Source organism: Furipterus horrens, unplaced genomic scaffold (genome assembly GCF_987537825.1).
Source record: "Furipterus horrens unplaced genomic scaffold, mFurHor1.1.pri manual_scaffold_3, whole genome shotgun sequence".
NCBI classification, from domain to species: Eukaryota; Metazoa; Chordata; class Mammalia; order Chiroptera; family Furipteridae; genus Furipterus; species Furipterus horrens.
In genome coordinates this window covers 72375709-72394308 of record NW_028327173.1, presented here as the reverse complement: position 1 = coordinate 72394308, position 18600 = coordinate 72375709, and the positions used below count along the sequence as shown (strand labels likewise).

Sequence of the window (18600 nt, the reverse complement as noted above, 5' to 3'; positions counted from 1 at the left end):
CTGATTGCCGAGTATTGTGCTCTAGGTGCTTCACATTTGTTTTTTCAGCCGTTCCTTTCAGTAATATGCCAGTGTACATATGAAGAAATTGAAGTTAGGTAATATATCCAGAGTGACCCAGGAAGTGGTAGAGGGCAGATTTGAAGCCTTTCTTCTTCTAATTACTATAACACACTGCCTCTTAAGAGAGTGGACTACATCAAGATGGAAGGAAGTGGTTAATATTTGTAGTAATAGCTGATATTATTGAGGAGGTACTTACTGTATGCCAGAAACTGCTAAGCTCTTATCTCATTAATCCTCAGCAAAGTTTTGAAGTCACTACTGTTGTTATGTCAGCTCCTGTCTTAACAGGTAGTGAAGCTGAAACAGAGAAGTTTGTCCAAGGTTGTATACATATTAAATGGTAGAATTGTTGAGTATTGCAGAATGGTCAAGTGAGATGAAAATTTAGAAGGAAAAAGGTCTCCATGTTTGACTTATAGGAGGATATTGTTGAGTGTTATTTAGTGGTATTGAGTGAAAATATTAACATTTATTGAGCATTTTCTGTGTGACAGGCTCTGTTCTGAGTTCATTCGATCTTCACAACAGTTCCCTAAATACATACTATTATTCCCATTTTATAAATGAGGAAACTGAGGCACAGAGCAGTTATGTTACTTAACCAAGTAAGAGACAGAGTTAAGATGTAACCTAGGCAGACTGGCTCCAGAATGCATCTTATACCCAGGCAGCAAACTACTACCAGTGTGCTAAATCTGGCCTCTGCCTGTTTTTGTAAACACTTATATTGGAACATATCCACTCTTATTTATTTGTGTATCATTGTATCTCATTTGTTTAAGTTTGGCTCCTTTAGGCAGAGTTGAATAGTTACAAAACACCCTTTGATCTGAAAAGTCTAAAATATTTATTATCTAGCCCTTCACAGAAAAAGTTTCCTAACCCCTGATAATCATTAAACTGGATGAAAAGCCAAATCCTGGTGAATTCAGTCATGACTTATTTATAGAGGGCTGGCAGTGAAGGAATGGTATGTTAGATTGGGTGATAGCTTTAAGAAGTATGGTAAAAAGACATTTTTTTCCACGCAGGAAAGATTTAAGTATGTTAGTACCAAAGAAAAAAAATGTCAAGTGAAGCTATGAGAGAGAAGTGATAGTGGTAAAGGGTTTGGGAGAATTCAGGAGACAGTGGGAAGTTTATTATTGGAAAGGAGCCAAAGACATTTCTATGGAAAACAGAGATGAGCAAAAAAGATGAAGGATATTAGAAATACAGGGATGTTTTGAAGTGGAGACAAGGGCAGTAATAGGAATTTTTCTTTGGTGGCTGTAACATCATTCAAGTGGGGTTGAAGATAAGGGAGGAAAATGGTTGAAATAATTGCCTTTTCATTACTTAAAATTCTTTTTTAATCCCCTAATTATGTTTAGTGCTATGAAAAGGTATATTTGTAGGAAAGAAAGGATAATTATAGAATTTTGGATAATATTATAAAGTCCTTTTTTCTTTGCAGTCTAGCAGGTTAAAGTTTGGAAATATGAGTAGACTTTACATTTTTGCTCATATTACATTATAAAGTACTGTTTAATATTTACTTTCCAATGAGATTTTAGAAACAGCTTTATTGAGGTATAATTGACATTCAGCAAACTTCACAAATTGAAAGGGTACAGTTTGATTAATTTTGACATGCATGTTCTTATGAAACTTCCATCATTATCCCTGGCCCTTTGTAATCCCTCCCATCTGTGCCTCCCTGTCCCTCCCTTTCACCAGTTCTGATTAGTTGTGTTTCATATTTATTTTGTGCAAAATATTATTTAATTTCCCTTTGTCTCCTTTGATCCACAAGTTATTTAGAAGTGTGTTAATTTTCTAGTATTTGGCGGTTTTCCAGTGATTTTTCTGTTCTAATTTATTTCCACCTAGTCACAGAACATATTTTGCCTGTTTTGAATCCTTTTAAACCCATTAAGATATGTTTTATGGCCAGTAATATGGTAAATATTCCCTATACACCTGAAAAGAATGCATGTTGTTATTGGGAGGAGTGTTCTATGATTATCCATCTGGTCAAGGTGGCTGATACTATTGTTAGTCTTCCATATTCGTACTAATTTTCCATTTCCATTATCTGTCAGTTACTGAGAGGGTTATCGAAATCTCTGGCTATTACTGTTAATTTGTCTATTTCTCATTATATTTCTATTAGTTTTTGCTTCAGGCATTTTGAAATTTTTATTAGGTGCCCTTTTCAATAAATTGACTTCTTCATTATTATAAAATGACCTTCTTTATCCCTGGCAGTTTCCTTTGCTCACAAATCTATTTTGTGTAATACTAGGCAGTAAGCTGGGAAATTGTAGAGCTTACCACATTTGTTTCTTGTTTTTAGGGTTCTTGTTCTTTGTCACCAGATTGCCAGTGTCTTAAAAACTATTGATTGTCTCATGTAATTTGTTATGGGTTTCTTTAGTTGTTTCAGGCAGAAATATAAGCCTGTTCTCCATGTTGGCCAGAGCAAAAGTACAAAGATATTTTTAAAATTAGTCATGGTGATTCTGAAGTTTTTCTTTTTGTTTGTATCAAGGATACTTAGAAGAATCTGATGAAAGGTACGGATTAGCCCCTCATATCTATAAAGGCTTATACATGTAAAATTTTCGCTGTAGACTTAGGGTTTAATTCATCCCTGCTAAGGGATCCTTGCTTTTCAACAAGCATTTTCAACCCAAGTTACACATTAGAATCACCTGGGGAACTTTTAAGTAAATATATTTGCTTCACCCAGACCTATGAAATCTGCACCCTTGAAGATGGGACACAGACTTGGGTTTTAAAACTTTCTTTTTTAATGTGCAGCAAGCTTAAGAACAGCTCTGTTTTAAGGCAAAGAATGGCTTCCTCTCAACTTGGTTTCTCTACCTTCCTTTTGGGGCAAGGATCCTAGGGAAGGTAGGATATAAGAAGCCAGCTGCTTCTTTAAACTCAACCTGACTAGAATGGATTGCTTTTCAGAAATTACCAATTCTGTCTTCAGATTTTGTCCTGGTAAATTGTATCTGGATTTTTAACAGAGGTACACACAGAGAAGTTGTAATAAGAAATCTTTTTCAGCTATGTTTCACAGTTTGCTTTAACAAAATGCAAAATGTTAGACTGTCCCTATGATAAACAAAAGACAGGTATGTATCAATTAACATGGACCTCAGAGCCCAAGGACCTGTAAGAAATAAGGCTATAAATAAATAGAATTTCAAATTTTCTAAAACATTGACTATTTTTTGTGACATACTTTGTATATAGGCTTTATGCTATGTCAGATGTATATATGACTTCAATTATTGATAATTCATTGGAAAAATGCACTTCATGTTGACATAAGTAAGCCAGAGGGTGTTTAGCTGTTTTTTTAAAAAATGCCATAAAGCAATAAGTAAGAGAAAATAGCACAGAGTACTCTTAATGAGAGAGGTCTGGTAACATGGACTCTGGCACTCCAAGACTGATTGATTTCACATTGAATCTCTTCTGAGACGTGTCAAATTATATAATGCATGGAGTAGTCAGTTTGGAATGCCAGCTACTTCTATGTAAGCTGATTCTTTTGTATGATTTTTTAAACTAAAGAATTGAACTTCATGTCCATTTGTGTATTAAGCTGTGCATTTTCTGAATTTTGTAATACTTCTATAAGTAATGGTGGATTTTTAAAGGATTTAATGAATTTATATAAATCTAGTTTAAAATATTTTTGCCCTCATTAATTTTAACCAATCTTTCCCTATAGCTGTGAACTTCACAGACGTTAATGAAGAAAACAAAAACTATCTATTCAGAGAAGTGTTTTCTTCCATTGAAACCTTGGCCTTTACCTTTGGGAATATGTAAGTAAAGCACTGTCATTGAAACAATTTTGGGCCTGGGTATCTCAGTGAGAGTTACGTCACATAACTCAGTAAATACATGTTAAGTAAAGTATTAACCAATATAAAATACTATCACGTTGGAAAAGCTATATACTGTGTTGTTTTATTACTGTATACGAAGGTGTCTTTAGAACTACTTAGAAGCAGCATTCATTTGCAAGTGACTTATGTAGCTTATGTGGATAGAGTCCTAGCGATTTATTTTTAAGGGTCTTAACTGAAAAAAAATTATTCTCAATGACATATTGAATGTAAATCCTCTGACAGAGCAATGTAATGACTTGTCTTTTTATTATTATTTTTTTTAACCTCCCTGTATAGCCTGACAAACTTCCTTATGGGTGATGTAGGCAATGATTCATTATTTCGACTGCCTGTTTCTCGGGAAAGTAAGGTAGGCCAAGTTAGTGTGAAAGCAAAGACTTTAATATTTTTAACTTAGTATTTCAATAATTTTCTAATCTTAATCTCAGCATTACTCTTTTATAGTTTTTGAGTTTAGCGAGAAAAGCATACCAATTTATTATATTAAATATGATCATTTATGGTCAGTTTCTGCAGCAAAAAGTAATTGCACTTTTTAAGTAAAACTATTATTTAAAAGAACATATCTGACCCTAGCCAGAGTGGCTCAGTTGGTTGGAGCATCATCTAGTAACCAAAGGCCACAGGTTCTATTCTTGGTCAGGGCATATACCCAGGTTGCATATTTGATCCCTGGTTGGGGTGCTTACAAGAAGCAACCAGTCGATGTTTCCATCTCTCTCTCGCTCTCTCTCTCTCTCTTTCTCTCTCTCTCCTCTCTCAGCCTCCCTTTCTCTCCAAAGCAATGAAAAAAACAGAAGTCCCCAGGTAATCTTCTCACAAATCCTACAGTTTGTTAGTTATCATGAAACACTTATTAACAGGCCTATAGGTCTTAAGTCTCCCTAAGAACGTCCCTATAAGTATGTCAGAGGATTGGGGTTCTGATTCCCAACTGAAAGAAAAATTGCTGTGAAATAACAGAACATAGAGGAATGTATGTAGAATATTGCTTTAAAGATTTATATTTACAGTATTTTCATTTAAGTAAAATTTTTTTCACCAAATGCAAGATATTTAAACAAACTGTATTAGGAACATATGTTGATCATTTGCTGTAAATGATGATCCAGATAGGATTTCAACAAATATTTGGAAATGTGCCAAGTACTTGTATTATATAAAAATATTAAAATTTTAGGTCTTTCTTAAAATGATAGGAAATATGAATGACTGCTTATATGTACTACAATATTGAGAAAAAAATTTGACTATATCTGAAGTCATCCATTGATGAGGAATCAAGGAGGAGAATGTATAAACCATATCAGAATGACAAAGAATTTTAAAATCTTTGAATATTTTGCTGTCATTTATGATTTTTCTTCAATGTTATATATTCAGAATATATAATAAAAATTGTATTTGTGTGACAAGGCTTTGAACAGTTTTAATTTTTTTGTGTGAATCATATTTCCTGTTCCTGTTTCCTAATTCTTAATAGGAAAATACTTTTCGATTTTTTTATTCTTTTGCACCCTGTTTTTCTTTCTGTAGTTTTTAATTTACTCTAGAGATTGATGATATAATACTAATAATAAAATAAAATTACTTTAATGAGTTTTTTAAAATATTGTTAAAAGTAATAGTTGCCATTTATTTAATAGAGCTTATTATTTACTATGTACTGTATGAAGCCTAGATCATCTCAGTCCTTAAAATATCCTTATGAAAGTAGTGTTCCTATCCCCATTTTGTAAACTGGCAAATGAGAGTTAAGTGAACTTAAATATGCAGCCCAGTATCGTACAGCAAATAAGTGATAGATCTGGACTTCAAACCCATGTCTCTTTGATCCCTTTTGCATCGAATCCCCGCATACTCTATATATTGCCCAACTAAATAGATCAGATTTCTTTGGGATCTCACAGTTCTGGTTGATAATGTTTTTCTGCACTGTTCAGTAGGGTTGCCTCTTGCCACATGTAGCTCTTTAAATTTAAATTATTTAAAATAAATTAAAATTTTATTTCTTGTTTACTTTAGCCATTTTTTATATGTTCACATAGCTACATGTAACCGGTAGCTACCTTATTGGACAGTGAAGATATAGAACATTTCCGTCATCATAGAAAGTTCTGCACTATGCGTTCCAATAGACATTCGGAGAAAATGCTTGTTATATAATAAAATGGTAAAAGATGGCTAGGATAGGTCTTTGTCTTCTTTTTAGACAGCAATCTATTTAAATTGCTTCTTTAACTTCCTGACTAATATTTTTGATGTCTGCAGAATTTTAAGTTTTGAATGGATTCATTAATGTTAACTATTCTGGTAGTAAACAATGAGATTATTCATTCTTGGACCTTGAGAACTACTGTTGTAAAAAAGCTATATAATTCTTATAAAATGTTCTGGCATTTAAACAGTTTTCAGACTCTTTGAGTTCTAAATACTTGAAATTCTTTAGCAGGAATTATGTCAGGGTAACAAATTAGAGTGAAAAAATACGGAAGCAAAGATCTGTTGCCTTCTGCTCTAATCTTAAATTTGTTTTCTTCCATGTTTTAAGACTTTTGAAAGTGTTTCTATGGAATCAGTGGACTCATGCAATGAAAAAGGTAATGCTTAAGGTACTTTAAACCTTTGTCCAAGTTTTTGCAGTTACTTTCAATAAATGTTTGAATTTTGATAAATGTTTTGGATCTTTTCTTGCTTAGTAACCTAGTATATATTTATTTTAACATAAACTGATATGTAAAGTTTTACATATAAAACTGAAGGAAAAAACCTGCTAGAGTATATAATGTGATGATAGAGACTGATCAAGAATTACATTGGGTTTGTAATTTGATGAGTTATAGAAGTACACATTAAGATCAAAAATACATTTTAATTTGAAACCATTTTAAGTGTGACCCTTTAATTCTAAGTTTGTTACTTATAAATTTTAAACCAATTTTCATTGAAGAACATCTTAGGTTTTGAATGTTTCTTTTTTTAGAGTTACATGACCATATTTAATATATTTACCTTAATATTTTTATTTTCAGGAAACTTTTCTCCTGTAGAACTAGACAGCATGCTGTTAAAGAACACTGACTCTGTAGAATTGGCTTTGTCATATGCTAAAACATGGTCAAAATATACCAAGAACATAGTGTCATGGGTTGAAAAGAAGCTTAACTTGGGTAAGTGGCCCTTTGGGTCATCTGATTAACATTGGAGCATAAGAACTAAATTATTTGAAATTCACTTGCTACAGACTATGATCGGTATGATTCCAAATTAGTAACTGTTTCATTGCAGAGAATGCAATCATTGTTGGTTTTCTCTTCTTGAAATAAGAAAGACTCATCTTAAAATAAATGTGCTTATTGAACATTACTGTAGGGCAACCACTGCATCTGGGGACACAGAGACAGCTAGTGTACGTACTGTGTTTGACTTTAAGGAAGTCCTACTTAGTGGTAAAAAAGAAAGGCAATCAGATAATATGGTGAAAGGAAGTAAAACCAACAATAGATGTATGAACAGAAGGTAGTGAAACATATAAGGGACATCTTAATAGCTAATATTTTCCCAATGTTTTTGGTTGACAAAATGCTTTTACATCCATTTTCTCATTTAATCCTTAACAGAACCCTGGGAAGTAGGCAAGACAAGAATTATTATACCCATTTTACAGCTGAGACAAACAAGATAGGTGATTTGCTTAATGTTAGATTGCAGATTTGCTTAAGATCACATAGTAGTAACTGGACAAATATAGAATTTTCCCAAAGCCAGTGCTCTTTTAACTTCATTATTTGCTTGTAATTGAAAATGCCCTTCAGAATCACCTGAATATTTTTATAAAAGGACAATAAACAGGCCTAGATCCCCATTCCCCAGGTGAGATCTAAGCAAGTGTATTTTGAAAGTTTCCCAGATGATTTTGACTAACACTTCCGATGAAGAGTCACAGCATCCCATGTTTGTTTAATCTACTCATCTACTGACGGACACTTGGGCTGCTTCCATAACTTGGCAATAATAAATAATGCTACAACGAACATGAGGGTGCTTATGTTCTTTTGAATTAGTGTTTCGAGTTCCTTCAGTTATATTCCCAGAAGTGGGATTGCTGGGTCAAAAGGCAGATTCATTTTAAATTTTTTGAGGTATCTCCATACTGCTTTCCACAGTGGCTGCACCAATCTGCATCCCCACCAACAGTGCAAAAGGGTTCCCCTTTCTCCACATCCTCGCCAGCACTTGTTGTTTGTTGATTTCTTGATGATAGCCATTCTGACTGGTGTGAGGTGGTATCTCTTCGTGGTTTTAATTTGTATTTCTCTGATGATTAGTGACATTGAGCATCTTTTCATATGTCCATTGGCCATCTGTATGTCCTCCCTGGAGAAGTGTCTATTCAGGTCCTTTGCCCATTTTTTAATTGGGTTGTTTGGTTTTTTGGTGTTGAGTTTTGTAAGTTCTTTATAAATTTTGGGTATTAACCCCTTATTGGATGTATTGGTGTATATGTTCTCCCATTCTGTGGTTATACAATGGAATACTAAGCCATAAAAAAAGGAAAAGAAAAAAGTTTTGCCCTTTGCAACAGTATGGATGGACGTGGAGAACATTATGTTAAGTGAAATAAGCCAGTTAGAGAAAGACAAATGCCATATGATTTCACTTTCATGTGGAATCTAACGAACAAACTGAAGTAACAAGAAAAATAAAGAGAAACTCGTAGATAGCAGGATGACAGCTAAGGTGCGGAAGGGTAGCGAGTAGAGGGATTGAGAAAAAAGGAAAAGGGACTCATGTACACAGACAACAATGTGGGGATTGCGGAGGCAGGGGAGTAAAAGGGGACTAAATGATAATGGAAAAAATGTAATAATAAAAATAGAAGAATCACAGCATCATACCATGATGTGGACTAGTATTTGTGATCACTTTTTAATTGGACAATTACAAATAATTTCGGATGCTTCCTTTGACCTTTTCAGAATTGGAGTCCACTAGAAATATTGTCAAGTTGGCAGAAGCAACTAGAACTAACTTTGGACTACAAGTAAGTGTTCAGTTAACTACTAGGGTTCTATACCAACAGATTATTCAGATGAGCTCCTGATAGTACCTTGCAAAATTAGAAAATTTCATAGTTAATATAAGGAAGAACATAAATGCTTAACTTTTTATTAACAGAATAAAATCCTTTTAAATTGACCTGGATACCCATTATGAAAATAACTTGGAAATTCATAATTTTATACAAATGTTATCTTGTTAGCTACTAATTTTGCTAATTTTATAATTATCATTAATTTTCTTCAATATTTTCCCCATAGTTATATTTATGACTAGATATTTTTCTTTATAAAATGTATAACTTCAAATTTCTCTTTTTGAAGAAGAGTAGTGGGAGGTTGGTCTGGAACTCTAGTGCCATTTCTATTGGAAAATTTACTATTCAATTTTAAATTCTAGGAGTTTATGCCACTGCAGTCTCTATTTACCAGTGCTCTTCTTAATGATATAGAGAGCAGTCACCTTCTACAACAGACAATTGCAGCTCTCCAAGCCAACAAATTTGTTCAGGTAAAAATTTATATGTACAATACACATTTAAAAAATAAAAAACAGCATACCTTTAGAAAACAGCTTTTCTTTTTTTAAAATGCCCTTGACAGCCTCTACTTGGGAGGAAAAACGAAATGGAAAAACAAAGGAAAGAAATAAAAGAACTTTGGAAACAGGAACAAAATAAAATGGTTAGTATTATAATGGAATTTTATCTGCCTATTTGTGAATACCTAAAATCATGTGCAGTATATAAGCAACTACTCTGGGAAGATGCATATTTTATTCCATAGTTTTTCTAAAATGCTATATTAACTATTGCTGAATATGCTAAAGAGGGCTGTAATTTAGGGTTTCTTTCTTATTTTTTTCTGTGTAGCTCGAAACAGAGACTGCTCTTAAAAAGGCGAAATTGTTATGCACACAACGTCAAGATGAATATGAAAAAGCAAAATCTTCCATGTTTCGTGCAGAAGAGGAGCATCAGTGCTCAAGTGGTGGATTGGTAAAAAATCTCAACAAGCAGCTAGAAAAAAAGCGAAGGCTAGAAGAGGAGGCTCTGCAAAAAGTAATGATTTGTTGTTGTTGTTATTTGCAAAATAACAAGCTAAAGCTTTGGTTCTCAAACTTCAGCATGCAGCAGGATCACCTAGAAAGCTTATTTAAAAAGACTGCTAGGACGCATCCCCAGAGTTTCTGATTCAGTAGGTCTAGGGCTAGCCCCAGATGACTTGCATTTGTAACAAGTTCCCAGGGGTTCCACACTTTGAGAACCACTATGCTAACGGACTTCTCCTTATCTTTTGAATTTTTGGGTTTGTTTGTTAAAGAAGTACCTTAGATAAGGCAGTAGTTTGATATTTTTGACTCGATTGTTTAGTAAGTTCACCATTTAGGAAACTGAGAGTATATATGTGTACCAATTCTAATACCTGATTTAACAAGGACAGGCTGAAGCTTTGTATTTATGAAATATAATAAAGTGGGCATTTATTTTGCAGGCAAGCAATATACTAATTGTAAATTGTACTTAACTATTCACTAAAGTTAAGTCCCCTTGAAACACTGACCAAAACAACTTATTTATCTTTAGAAATATTCTATTTAAAACATAAAATATTTCAGAATTTTTATACATAAAGGCTTTTCAATTATTTAAATTGAGCTTTATTGCAATAGTATTTGTTTTAAAATATAGATTCTAAGGATAGGTATTATTTTCTTTGTTATTTCTGAAGGTAGAAGAAGCAAATGAATTCTACAAAGTTTGTATGATAAATGTTGAAGAAAGACGAAATGACCTAGAAAATATTAAAAGAGAGATTTTAGCACAACTCCGGAAACTTGTTTTCCAGTGTGATCTTACCCTTAAAGCTGTAAGTAATTTCTTCAGTACTTTGAAGACAAAATGGAAGAAAGTGTTTATCTGCAGAAGAGAAAGAAATGCTTGATGTGTCATGATTAAATTAAATCTCATGATTCTTTTGGAATTTAATGTCTGTGATTAATGGAACACTTAGAGTTTAAAAATGACTTTTGGTTTTTAGTAGAAGTATATGGTTTCAGTTACATTTTTTAAAAAATCTGGTTCCCCCGAGTCTCACCTCATTAATAGATGATTTGTTTGATGAAAATTCATGTCTGGAACTTTGTAATTGCCTCTCTACCACTGTCTATTTTGGCTTGGTTGTCAAAATGGATTTGACCCCTGAAACTTCTATCAGCACTATGAGATCTGTTCTTCAGAATTAGAGTAAACTAAATAATAAAACTGAGCATTATTCCATTATATGAATGTTCAGCCATTCACCAGTTGAACATTTGAGTTGTTTCCAGTTCTGAGTGATTATGAATAGAGCTACTATGAATTTTTGTTTACAGTTTTTTATGTGAACTTAAGTTTTCATATTTCTAGAGTAGATACCTAGGAGTGAGATTACTGGGTGGTATGGTAAATGTCTGTTTAACTTTATAAGAAATTGCCAAACTGGCTTCCAGGGTGGCCATAATATTTTTCATTCTAACTAGCAGTATATGAGAATTCTGCTTATTCAGCATCCATGACAACACTCGTCAGTTTTTGTCTTTACATTTTAGCTGTTCTAATCGGTGGGCAGTGGTAGTGGTTTTAAATCACGTTTCCATTTTGACTAATGATGTTGAGCATCTTTTCAAGGGCTTATATGCAATCTTTACTTTACCTGTGTTTTTTAAAAATTCAGTTGTTTTATTATTGAGCTTGCATATATTGTCTTACAGTCTGAAGCTCCTGTTTATTTTTTTGTCAGTATCTTTTATAAAGCAAAAGGTTTTAATTTTGATGGAATCTTAACATATCCATTTCTTCTTTCATGGGCATGTTTTGGTATTATATCCAAGAGTGCTTCACCTAAGGTCACAAAGACTTCTATGTTTTCTACTAAAAGTTTTATAGTTTGTCATTGATATATGATTTATTTTGAGTTAATTTTTGTATAAGGTATGAAATATAGGTTGAGGTTTGCCTTTTTTGCATATGGGTGTTGTATTAAAATTATACTTACGGGATTTTAATTTATGGAAGTGACTGCTGACTCAGAGGTCAGTGTTATTGCAAGATGAATTACCTATTTACATTTCCCGAAAGATGGGGTCTTGCTGTGCCACACAGAGCCACAGGATACTTACCAGGTTTGGTCAAGTAGAGTAGCTATTTCAATTTTATTTTTGGCATGGTGTATCGTTTTCCATTTTTTACTTTTAACTTTATCGTTATGTTTAAAGTGAATTTCTTATATTGCATATGGTTGTCTTAATTATTTAAAGATCTGTTTTGACAGTCTTTTAAGTGGTGTTTAGACCATTTATATTTAATGTTAGTATGTGTTCAGATTTAGGTGTACTACTTCATTATTGGTTTTCTGTTTATACCTTATGTTTCCCTTTACCTGTTTGCCTTTAGCTGCCTATTTTAATTTACATATTTAATTTACCTAATACAGGAATGGGAAAAAGTAGTTTTACAGTAGTAAGTACATGATAGTTTATTCTTGTATTATTTAGTTATTAATCATTGTACTATTTAATTGTATTATGTGAAACTACTTTTGCCCACTCTTGTATAGACTTAATCTGTTGTATTTCTCTATTAAAATTAGATTTTATTTATCTAAAATGCTTAGATACCTGGTTGGTATGTCTCAGTGTGTTGGGCGTCATCCTGCAGACCCAGGGGTTGCTGGTTTCGTTCCTCCGTCAGGGCATGTGTCTGGTTTGTGGGCTGCTGCCCTGGTTGGGCATGCAGGGGACAATCAATTGATGTTTCTCTCCCTCTCTTTCTCCTTCCCTTCTCTTCTCTCTAAAAATAAATAAAATATTAAAAAATAAATAAATTGCTTAACTATATTTTAATTTTACCTGTTGGGTTTTTTACTCTTTTTTGTATAATTTTTTTTTAATGGTTGCAGTAGGGATATATAGAGTAAGGCAAAAGTAAGTTTATGGTTGTGATTATGTGAACCACAGAGTTTATTCTTGTATTATTATTTATTAATTACCATATTATTTTCCATACAAACAACTGTAACTTACTTTTGCCCCACCCTGTATATATCCCTTTGGAATCAGAATCTGTCTTTTGAACAAGATTCCCCACATTATTCATGTGCATATTAACTTTTTTGAAGTAATTTTTTAGAGAAGTTATAAATAACTTGGTCAAGGTAACCCAGCATATAAGTTGTAAAGCTCTCAGATAAGAAGAACCTGGTTGAATGACTTTAGAGCCTCCGTTCTTAAATGATATGCTGTCTTGCTGAATGATTATTTAGTCTGGGTTTAAACAACTCCAAAATTAGTAGGATGTTTATATTGAGCTAAATAAATTTTTGTTTCCTTGTGGGCCTTTCAAGTCATCTGTACTAATATAATCCCTCTTCCACAAGACAATACTTACACTATTTAAAGATAATTACTATCTTCCTTCCCTGGTTTTTTTGCATATTAAATATCGCCAAATCTGATGATTCCTCTTCATATAACATGGTTTTAAGTTCTCTCATGAGTTGCAATCTTGTTTATCTACTTTCCTCTTAAAAAGTGATGCTACTTGGTGATCCAACCATTATGATTTCTTTTAATTTGATGTTATATATAAATATCAGGTTGCCTAATTTTATATATAATGCATCTGTATTTGTTAATGCCTACAAGTTATATAAAAGAAATATAAGACAGATACCTGCTCACAAGGAGTTCAACATGAATTTAGGGAGAGAAAACTAACACATCTGAAAAATTGGAAAACTATATATCAGTGTATGAAGCAGACTTTGAAGTTAAAGTTCCCCCAAATTGAACAAATCCCCAAACTCATGAAAACCAGTACAGTCATATAGAGGTTCTATATACATATTTGTGAGTAAAATTTCTTATTAGCTAGAGTTCTTTTGAACCAGTCTAGTCAATCAGTTTTACTACTTCTGAATGGCATTACTCATATTCATATACAAGCAAATACCATATCCAGTTCTTGACTACAGGTACTTTGTAGGTAAGATCCATGACTTTTTGTTTGTTTTGTTCTCCTCCATCAAAGAATTTGGGATTTTTGGTGACTTGATTTTCAACACTACCCCCCAAATTGTTTTTAGGAACATATATTTTCACTCTAAGATAGTATTGTATATATATTGCAGAGAAAACAAAATCACATGAGATAATAAAGATGATAGACAGTAAGGTTCATTCACTATCTTAAGGAATATACACAAATGAGATTTACATCCTACCAAAATAGTTAGTTATATCATGGGCATTAAGGATTATTCTTGAATATTCAAAGTTGTCTTGATTTATGAAGTATTGAAGTGTGTGGGTTGTAGATCATAATTAGATTTCTAAGTGGGAGGAAGGAGAAATGACCAAGTCAATCACTGAAGACCAAATCAGTGGGCTTTGTGAATGGGAAAAATTAGAGCATGAGTGTTTTGTTTTAAAGATCATTCAAGAAAACTTTATCATTTTTAAAAAAGTATAAGATATAAAATTATATCAAACAAAATTTAAGTTTTAGATTTTTGCTCATGTTTATGGGAGAAACTTCTCCCATTTAAGTTTATGGAAAATTGTATTTCGCCAGCTGTTAGAAATTTCTTTTTTGCACTGGTCCATGTGCCCATGGAGTGACTAAAAATTTGATGTAGATGATAAGAGCTGCGCAGAGTTGGAAGTCCTGTGTGCTTGAGTGAGCAATACCAGAAATCACACACAATTACAGTATGACCTTGACTAATAACACTTTGTACTGCTATTTATTTGATTATTTACCCTTTATGTAAGACACTGTGCAACAACTGGGGACCAAGAAGAAAAGGACTAAGTCCTTGAACTCAGAACACACATTGAGAGATAAAAAGATTTAGAGGCATGATAATGTTTTTAGGTACCTGTGAGCCACCCCAGTTAAGATGCCCAACAAGTCCAGCAGGACCTACCCCAAGGAGCCGCACTCTTGCATTTCTGTTAAGTGTGAGAGAAGGCTGAATAATTTAGGGAAAAGAGATCTTAAGATTGGGCTACCTGTATATGAGTATATTATTGCTTAAGTCTTTTATTATTGATAAATACACAGACATTCAGCAGATGAATTGGTTATGCCAGTCTCTTTATTTAGCTTTTCAAAGCATTCGTGATTTTTAACTAGAGTCATAAAATTTATTAAAAGTATTAAAAAGGTACAGTTACCTTTAGAATCAAGAGAGCAAGTTCAGTTTTCCATTAATTGGAGAATTAATTCCCTGATCATAGCTAGTTGCTGGACTTCAGCTTTACCATCTGCAGTTTGAATTTCCTTTGTTCCTTGAAAAAGCAAGGGCACAAATAAGCTATTCTATTAGGTGCACTTTTCAAATACTATTTGTGATGAGTCTTAGTTTTCCTTGAGGAATGCCTGTCTACCTTGGAAAAGACTTCAGGGCTAATCTAAGTTCAGCATATCATTTGGTATATCAAAAGCGATGAAGAGGAAGCATGACAGCCTTTGAAATAACATTAAGCCAGTGAAATTTGGTCTTCATTCACATTCCCCACACAGGAGACAGAGTGGCATTTAAAACTATGTCAGATCATGTTATAGCTCTTAACACTTTTAAAACCCTCCACTGTCTTCCCATTGTACTTAAATCCAGGCTCCTTAATGTGATTTAGATGACTGCTTTCCTTTCTGGCTCCACCTCTTTCAATGCACTTCAGGCACGTTGACCTTTCATCTGTTTCTTGAGTGCAACAAGCTCTTTCCCACTTATTCTTGGCCTAGGGTCTTCTGTCTGGATTTGTCTTCTCCCCAGAACTTTTCATTCATACTTTCTAATATCAGGTCTTACTTCAAATGCTATTTTCTCAGAAAGGCCTGCACTAGTCTACCATGTCAAAAGTACCCTCCCATAAACACGTATCTGGTCATATTCCATAACTTGACAATCTTGTATAATAGAAATAACAGTTTTCAGTACCAGAAATTATCTTATTTACTTAATTTGCTCTCTTTCTTTGATGCTCTCTCGTAAACTCTATGGGGACTGAGATTTCATCTACCTGCCATAATCTACCCAAAGCCTAGGTTTTTGTGAACATTAAAGTAGTTAATTCATGTAAAGTTCTCAGAACGGATCTGGTATATTATAAGCTCTTGTCAGCTGCTATATATTGTTATTGTTGTTATTATAATGTGGCAGTGATAGTATATTTAGACATTTGTAGATATTCAATGGAATATAATGTATTTTGAATAGAATAAGTGCAAGGTAATACCTAATTATAAAAATTGAGTACTCTAGGATACATAATACATAAAAAGCACTTCCATTTTTATAGAATTGAAAATGAAAGTCACATAGGAGTTTAGACAATTGCGGTCAGACCGTTAGAGTACAGAACTGGAATCCTCAAAAATACATTTATCTCCCAAAATTGTGAACCAATAGGGACATGAGTTTATATTTTTTCACTTTTCATTTAAAGTCATTTTGCTGGAAATGATTGCTCCTAGATAATTGGATTAAAACTTCTGTTTTCTGATCTAAACCTTGCACAAAGTTAGGCAAACAGTAGGCTCACCATGTGGTGTGCTTCACTGTATTGCCTTTTCCTTGGTGCTGTCACTTGAAATAAATGTATATTTACATAGCATTCTGTATATCGTAAGTTATTTTGCCTTTTGTCTCTATCTTTGATTATAGGTAACAGTTAACCTCTTCCAGATGCAACAGCTACAGGCTGCCTCCCTTGCAAACAATTTACAGTCTTTCTGTGATAGAGCCAAACTCTATGACCCAGGCCAAGAGTATAGTAAGTTTGTCAAGGCCACAAATTCAACCGAAGAGGAAAAAGTTGATGGGTGAGAGTTAATAGATAGCTGAATTTTTTTTCAAGAGCTAAAATATTTATTGCTAAGTTTCCATCTGGTCTAAAGTGGTATCTTTTTTAACATTGGCAGATTTGACAGATTTAACTTTAATTTTTTCTGAATTTTAAAATATTGTTTAAGGTGTAACTCAAGAGTAAAAATGCTTTCCATTTCACGCACAACTCAGTTCACTGAGATTTAGAAATCTTTTGTGAATGGCAAATCATGATCATAACTATTCTGAATATTTAGTACACAGATTTAACCTACATTTACCAGAGATTATGCTAGAATAGTTTAACTATGACATGCATTGACTTTACTTTTGCCACTCTTTGCCATATTTCAGCTGTAATAAGTACAAATGATTGTTTTATTCATATCTTCTTTAGAAAGTCGAACCATATAATATGGTTTATTTTTTCTATTTAGTTAAATTACTCTACATTCATTAAATTAACATTTTTTGAAAATAGAATAAAATAGGCAGATTATTAGTCATTCTTCTCAGTGATTAATTTTACTTTGTTTTTTCTTAGAAATGTAAATAAACAATTAACAAATAGTTCCCATACCTCTGGATATGTACCTGCTGACTCGTTAGAGGATGTTGTGCGCCTTCCTGACAACTCTGCTAAGATGGAAGAAGACAGATGCTCCAACAGTGCAGATATAACAGGTAGTTTTTCACATTGAAGGCAGCACAAATTTTATGAAAGATCAGATTGTTTGAATGTGATTATTAAAGGAGTTGCAACTCTGGAATTTAAAAATTAGACCTTGAACTGTAACTTTATGGAGCCTTATTCACAATTTTAGGCACTGTGCTTGTCTTGCATCGTTTCTTGTTTATGGTTAAAGAAACTTGATTTTTCATTATTTTGCCTAATGAGCCATTTGAGCCAAGTTTAACTTCAAATATGTATTTTTTAAAGGTCCTTCTTTTATAAGGTCGTGGACATTTGGGATGTTCAGTGACTCTGAGAGCACTGGAGGAAGCAGCGAGTCTAGATCTCTGGATTCGGAATCTATAAGTCCAGGTATATAAATGTTTAAATCTAGCAGTGAAAATTCAATGAAAGATTAAAATATTCCTTTTGAGGAATATTTTATATAACTACCTTATTTTTATAATGAATTATGTCATAGAAAGCAGTCTATACGTACATATGTACAGTTAAAAGAAAAATAATAAACCATTCTATATTCATTATCCAGCCTAAGAAATAGAACATTATTGGTATATTAGGTCCCTGTGTACACCTCCTTCATAACATCACCCTATTCCACCAGCATAAACCATGACCCTGATATTTGTTCATCATTTTAAATGTTTTAGTACTTGAAACTAGTTGAGCTTTGCCCTCTTCAGAATGATATACAGATGGAATCGTGCTATTCTTTTGTGACTTCTTTAATGTGTCTTTCTTTTGTTTGTTTTTGAGATCCATATTGATGCAAATAGCCATCTTTATTTCATACTGTACTTTGGATGGTATTCTTTTCTGTTCCTATAACCACCATTCATCTTTTGGATTGTTTTGTAATTAATTGCTATAATGAACACTATCATTGACACTAATTCTTGTGCCTGTGATTACTTACTCTTAATAATTTTTTACAAATGTACTTTAAGGTACTTTGATAATCTCATGCCCTGTAGAGAGGCAGAGAAGGTAT

General features: G+C 33.1%; 1 protein-coding gene across 3 annotated transcripts in view; it reads left to right on the top strand.

Annotated features, from left to right (window-relative positions):
- Positions 1 to 18600, top strand: part of ARHGAP29 (Rho GTPase activating protein 29) — a 68992-nt gene that overhangs the window by 34654 nt on the left and 15738 nt on the right. For all 3 annotated transcript variants that reach the window (XM_090269758.1, XM_090269757.1, XM_090269759.1), the window contains 12 exons: positions 3800 to 3896; positions 4260 to 4332; positions 6535 to 6583; positions 7016 to 7153; positions 8963 to 9027; positions 9444 to 9554; positions 9647 to 9727; positions 9916 to 10104; positions 10775 to 10912; positions 16754 to 16911; positions 17460 to 17599; positions 17856 to 17960. In XM_090269758.1, coding sequence (XP_090125884.1) covers positions 3800 to 3896; positions 4260 to 4332; positions 6535 to 6583; positions 7016 to 7153; positions 8963 to 9027; positions 9444 to 9554; positions 9647 to 9727; positions 9916 to 10104; positions 10775 to 10912; positions 16754 to 16911; positions 17460 to 17599; positions 17856 to 17960 — 1344 coding nt within the window. The remainder of the gene's footprint in view (positions 1 to 3799; positions 3897 to 4259; positions 4333 to 6534; positions 6584 to 7015; positions 7154 to 8962; positions 9028 to 9443; positions 9555 to 9646; positions 9728 to 9915; positions 10105 to 10774; positions 10913 to 16753; positions 16912 to 17459; positions 17600 to 17855; positions 17961 to 18600) is intronic.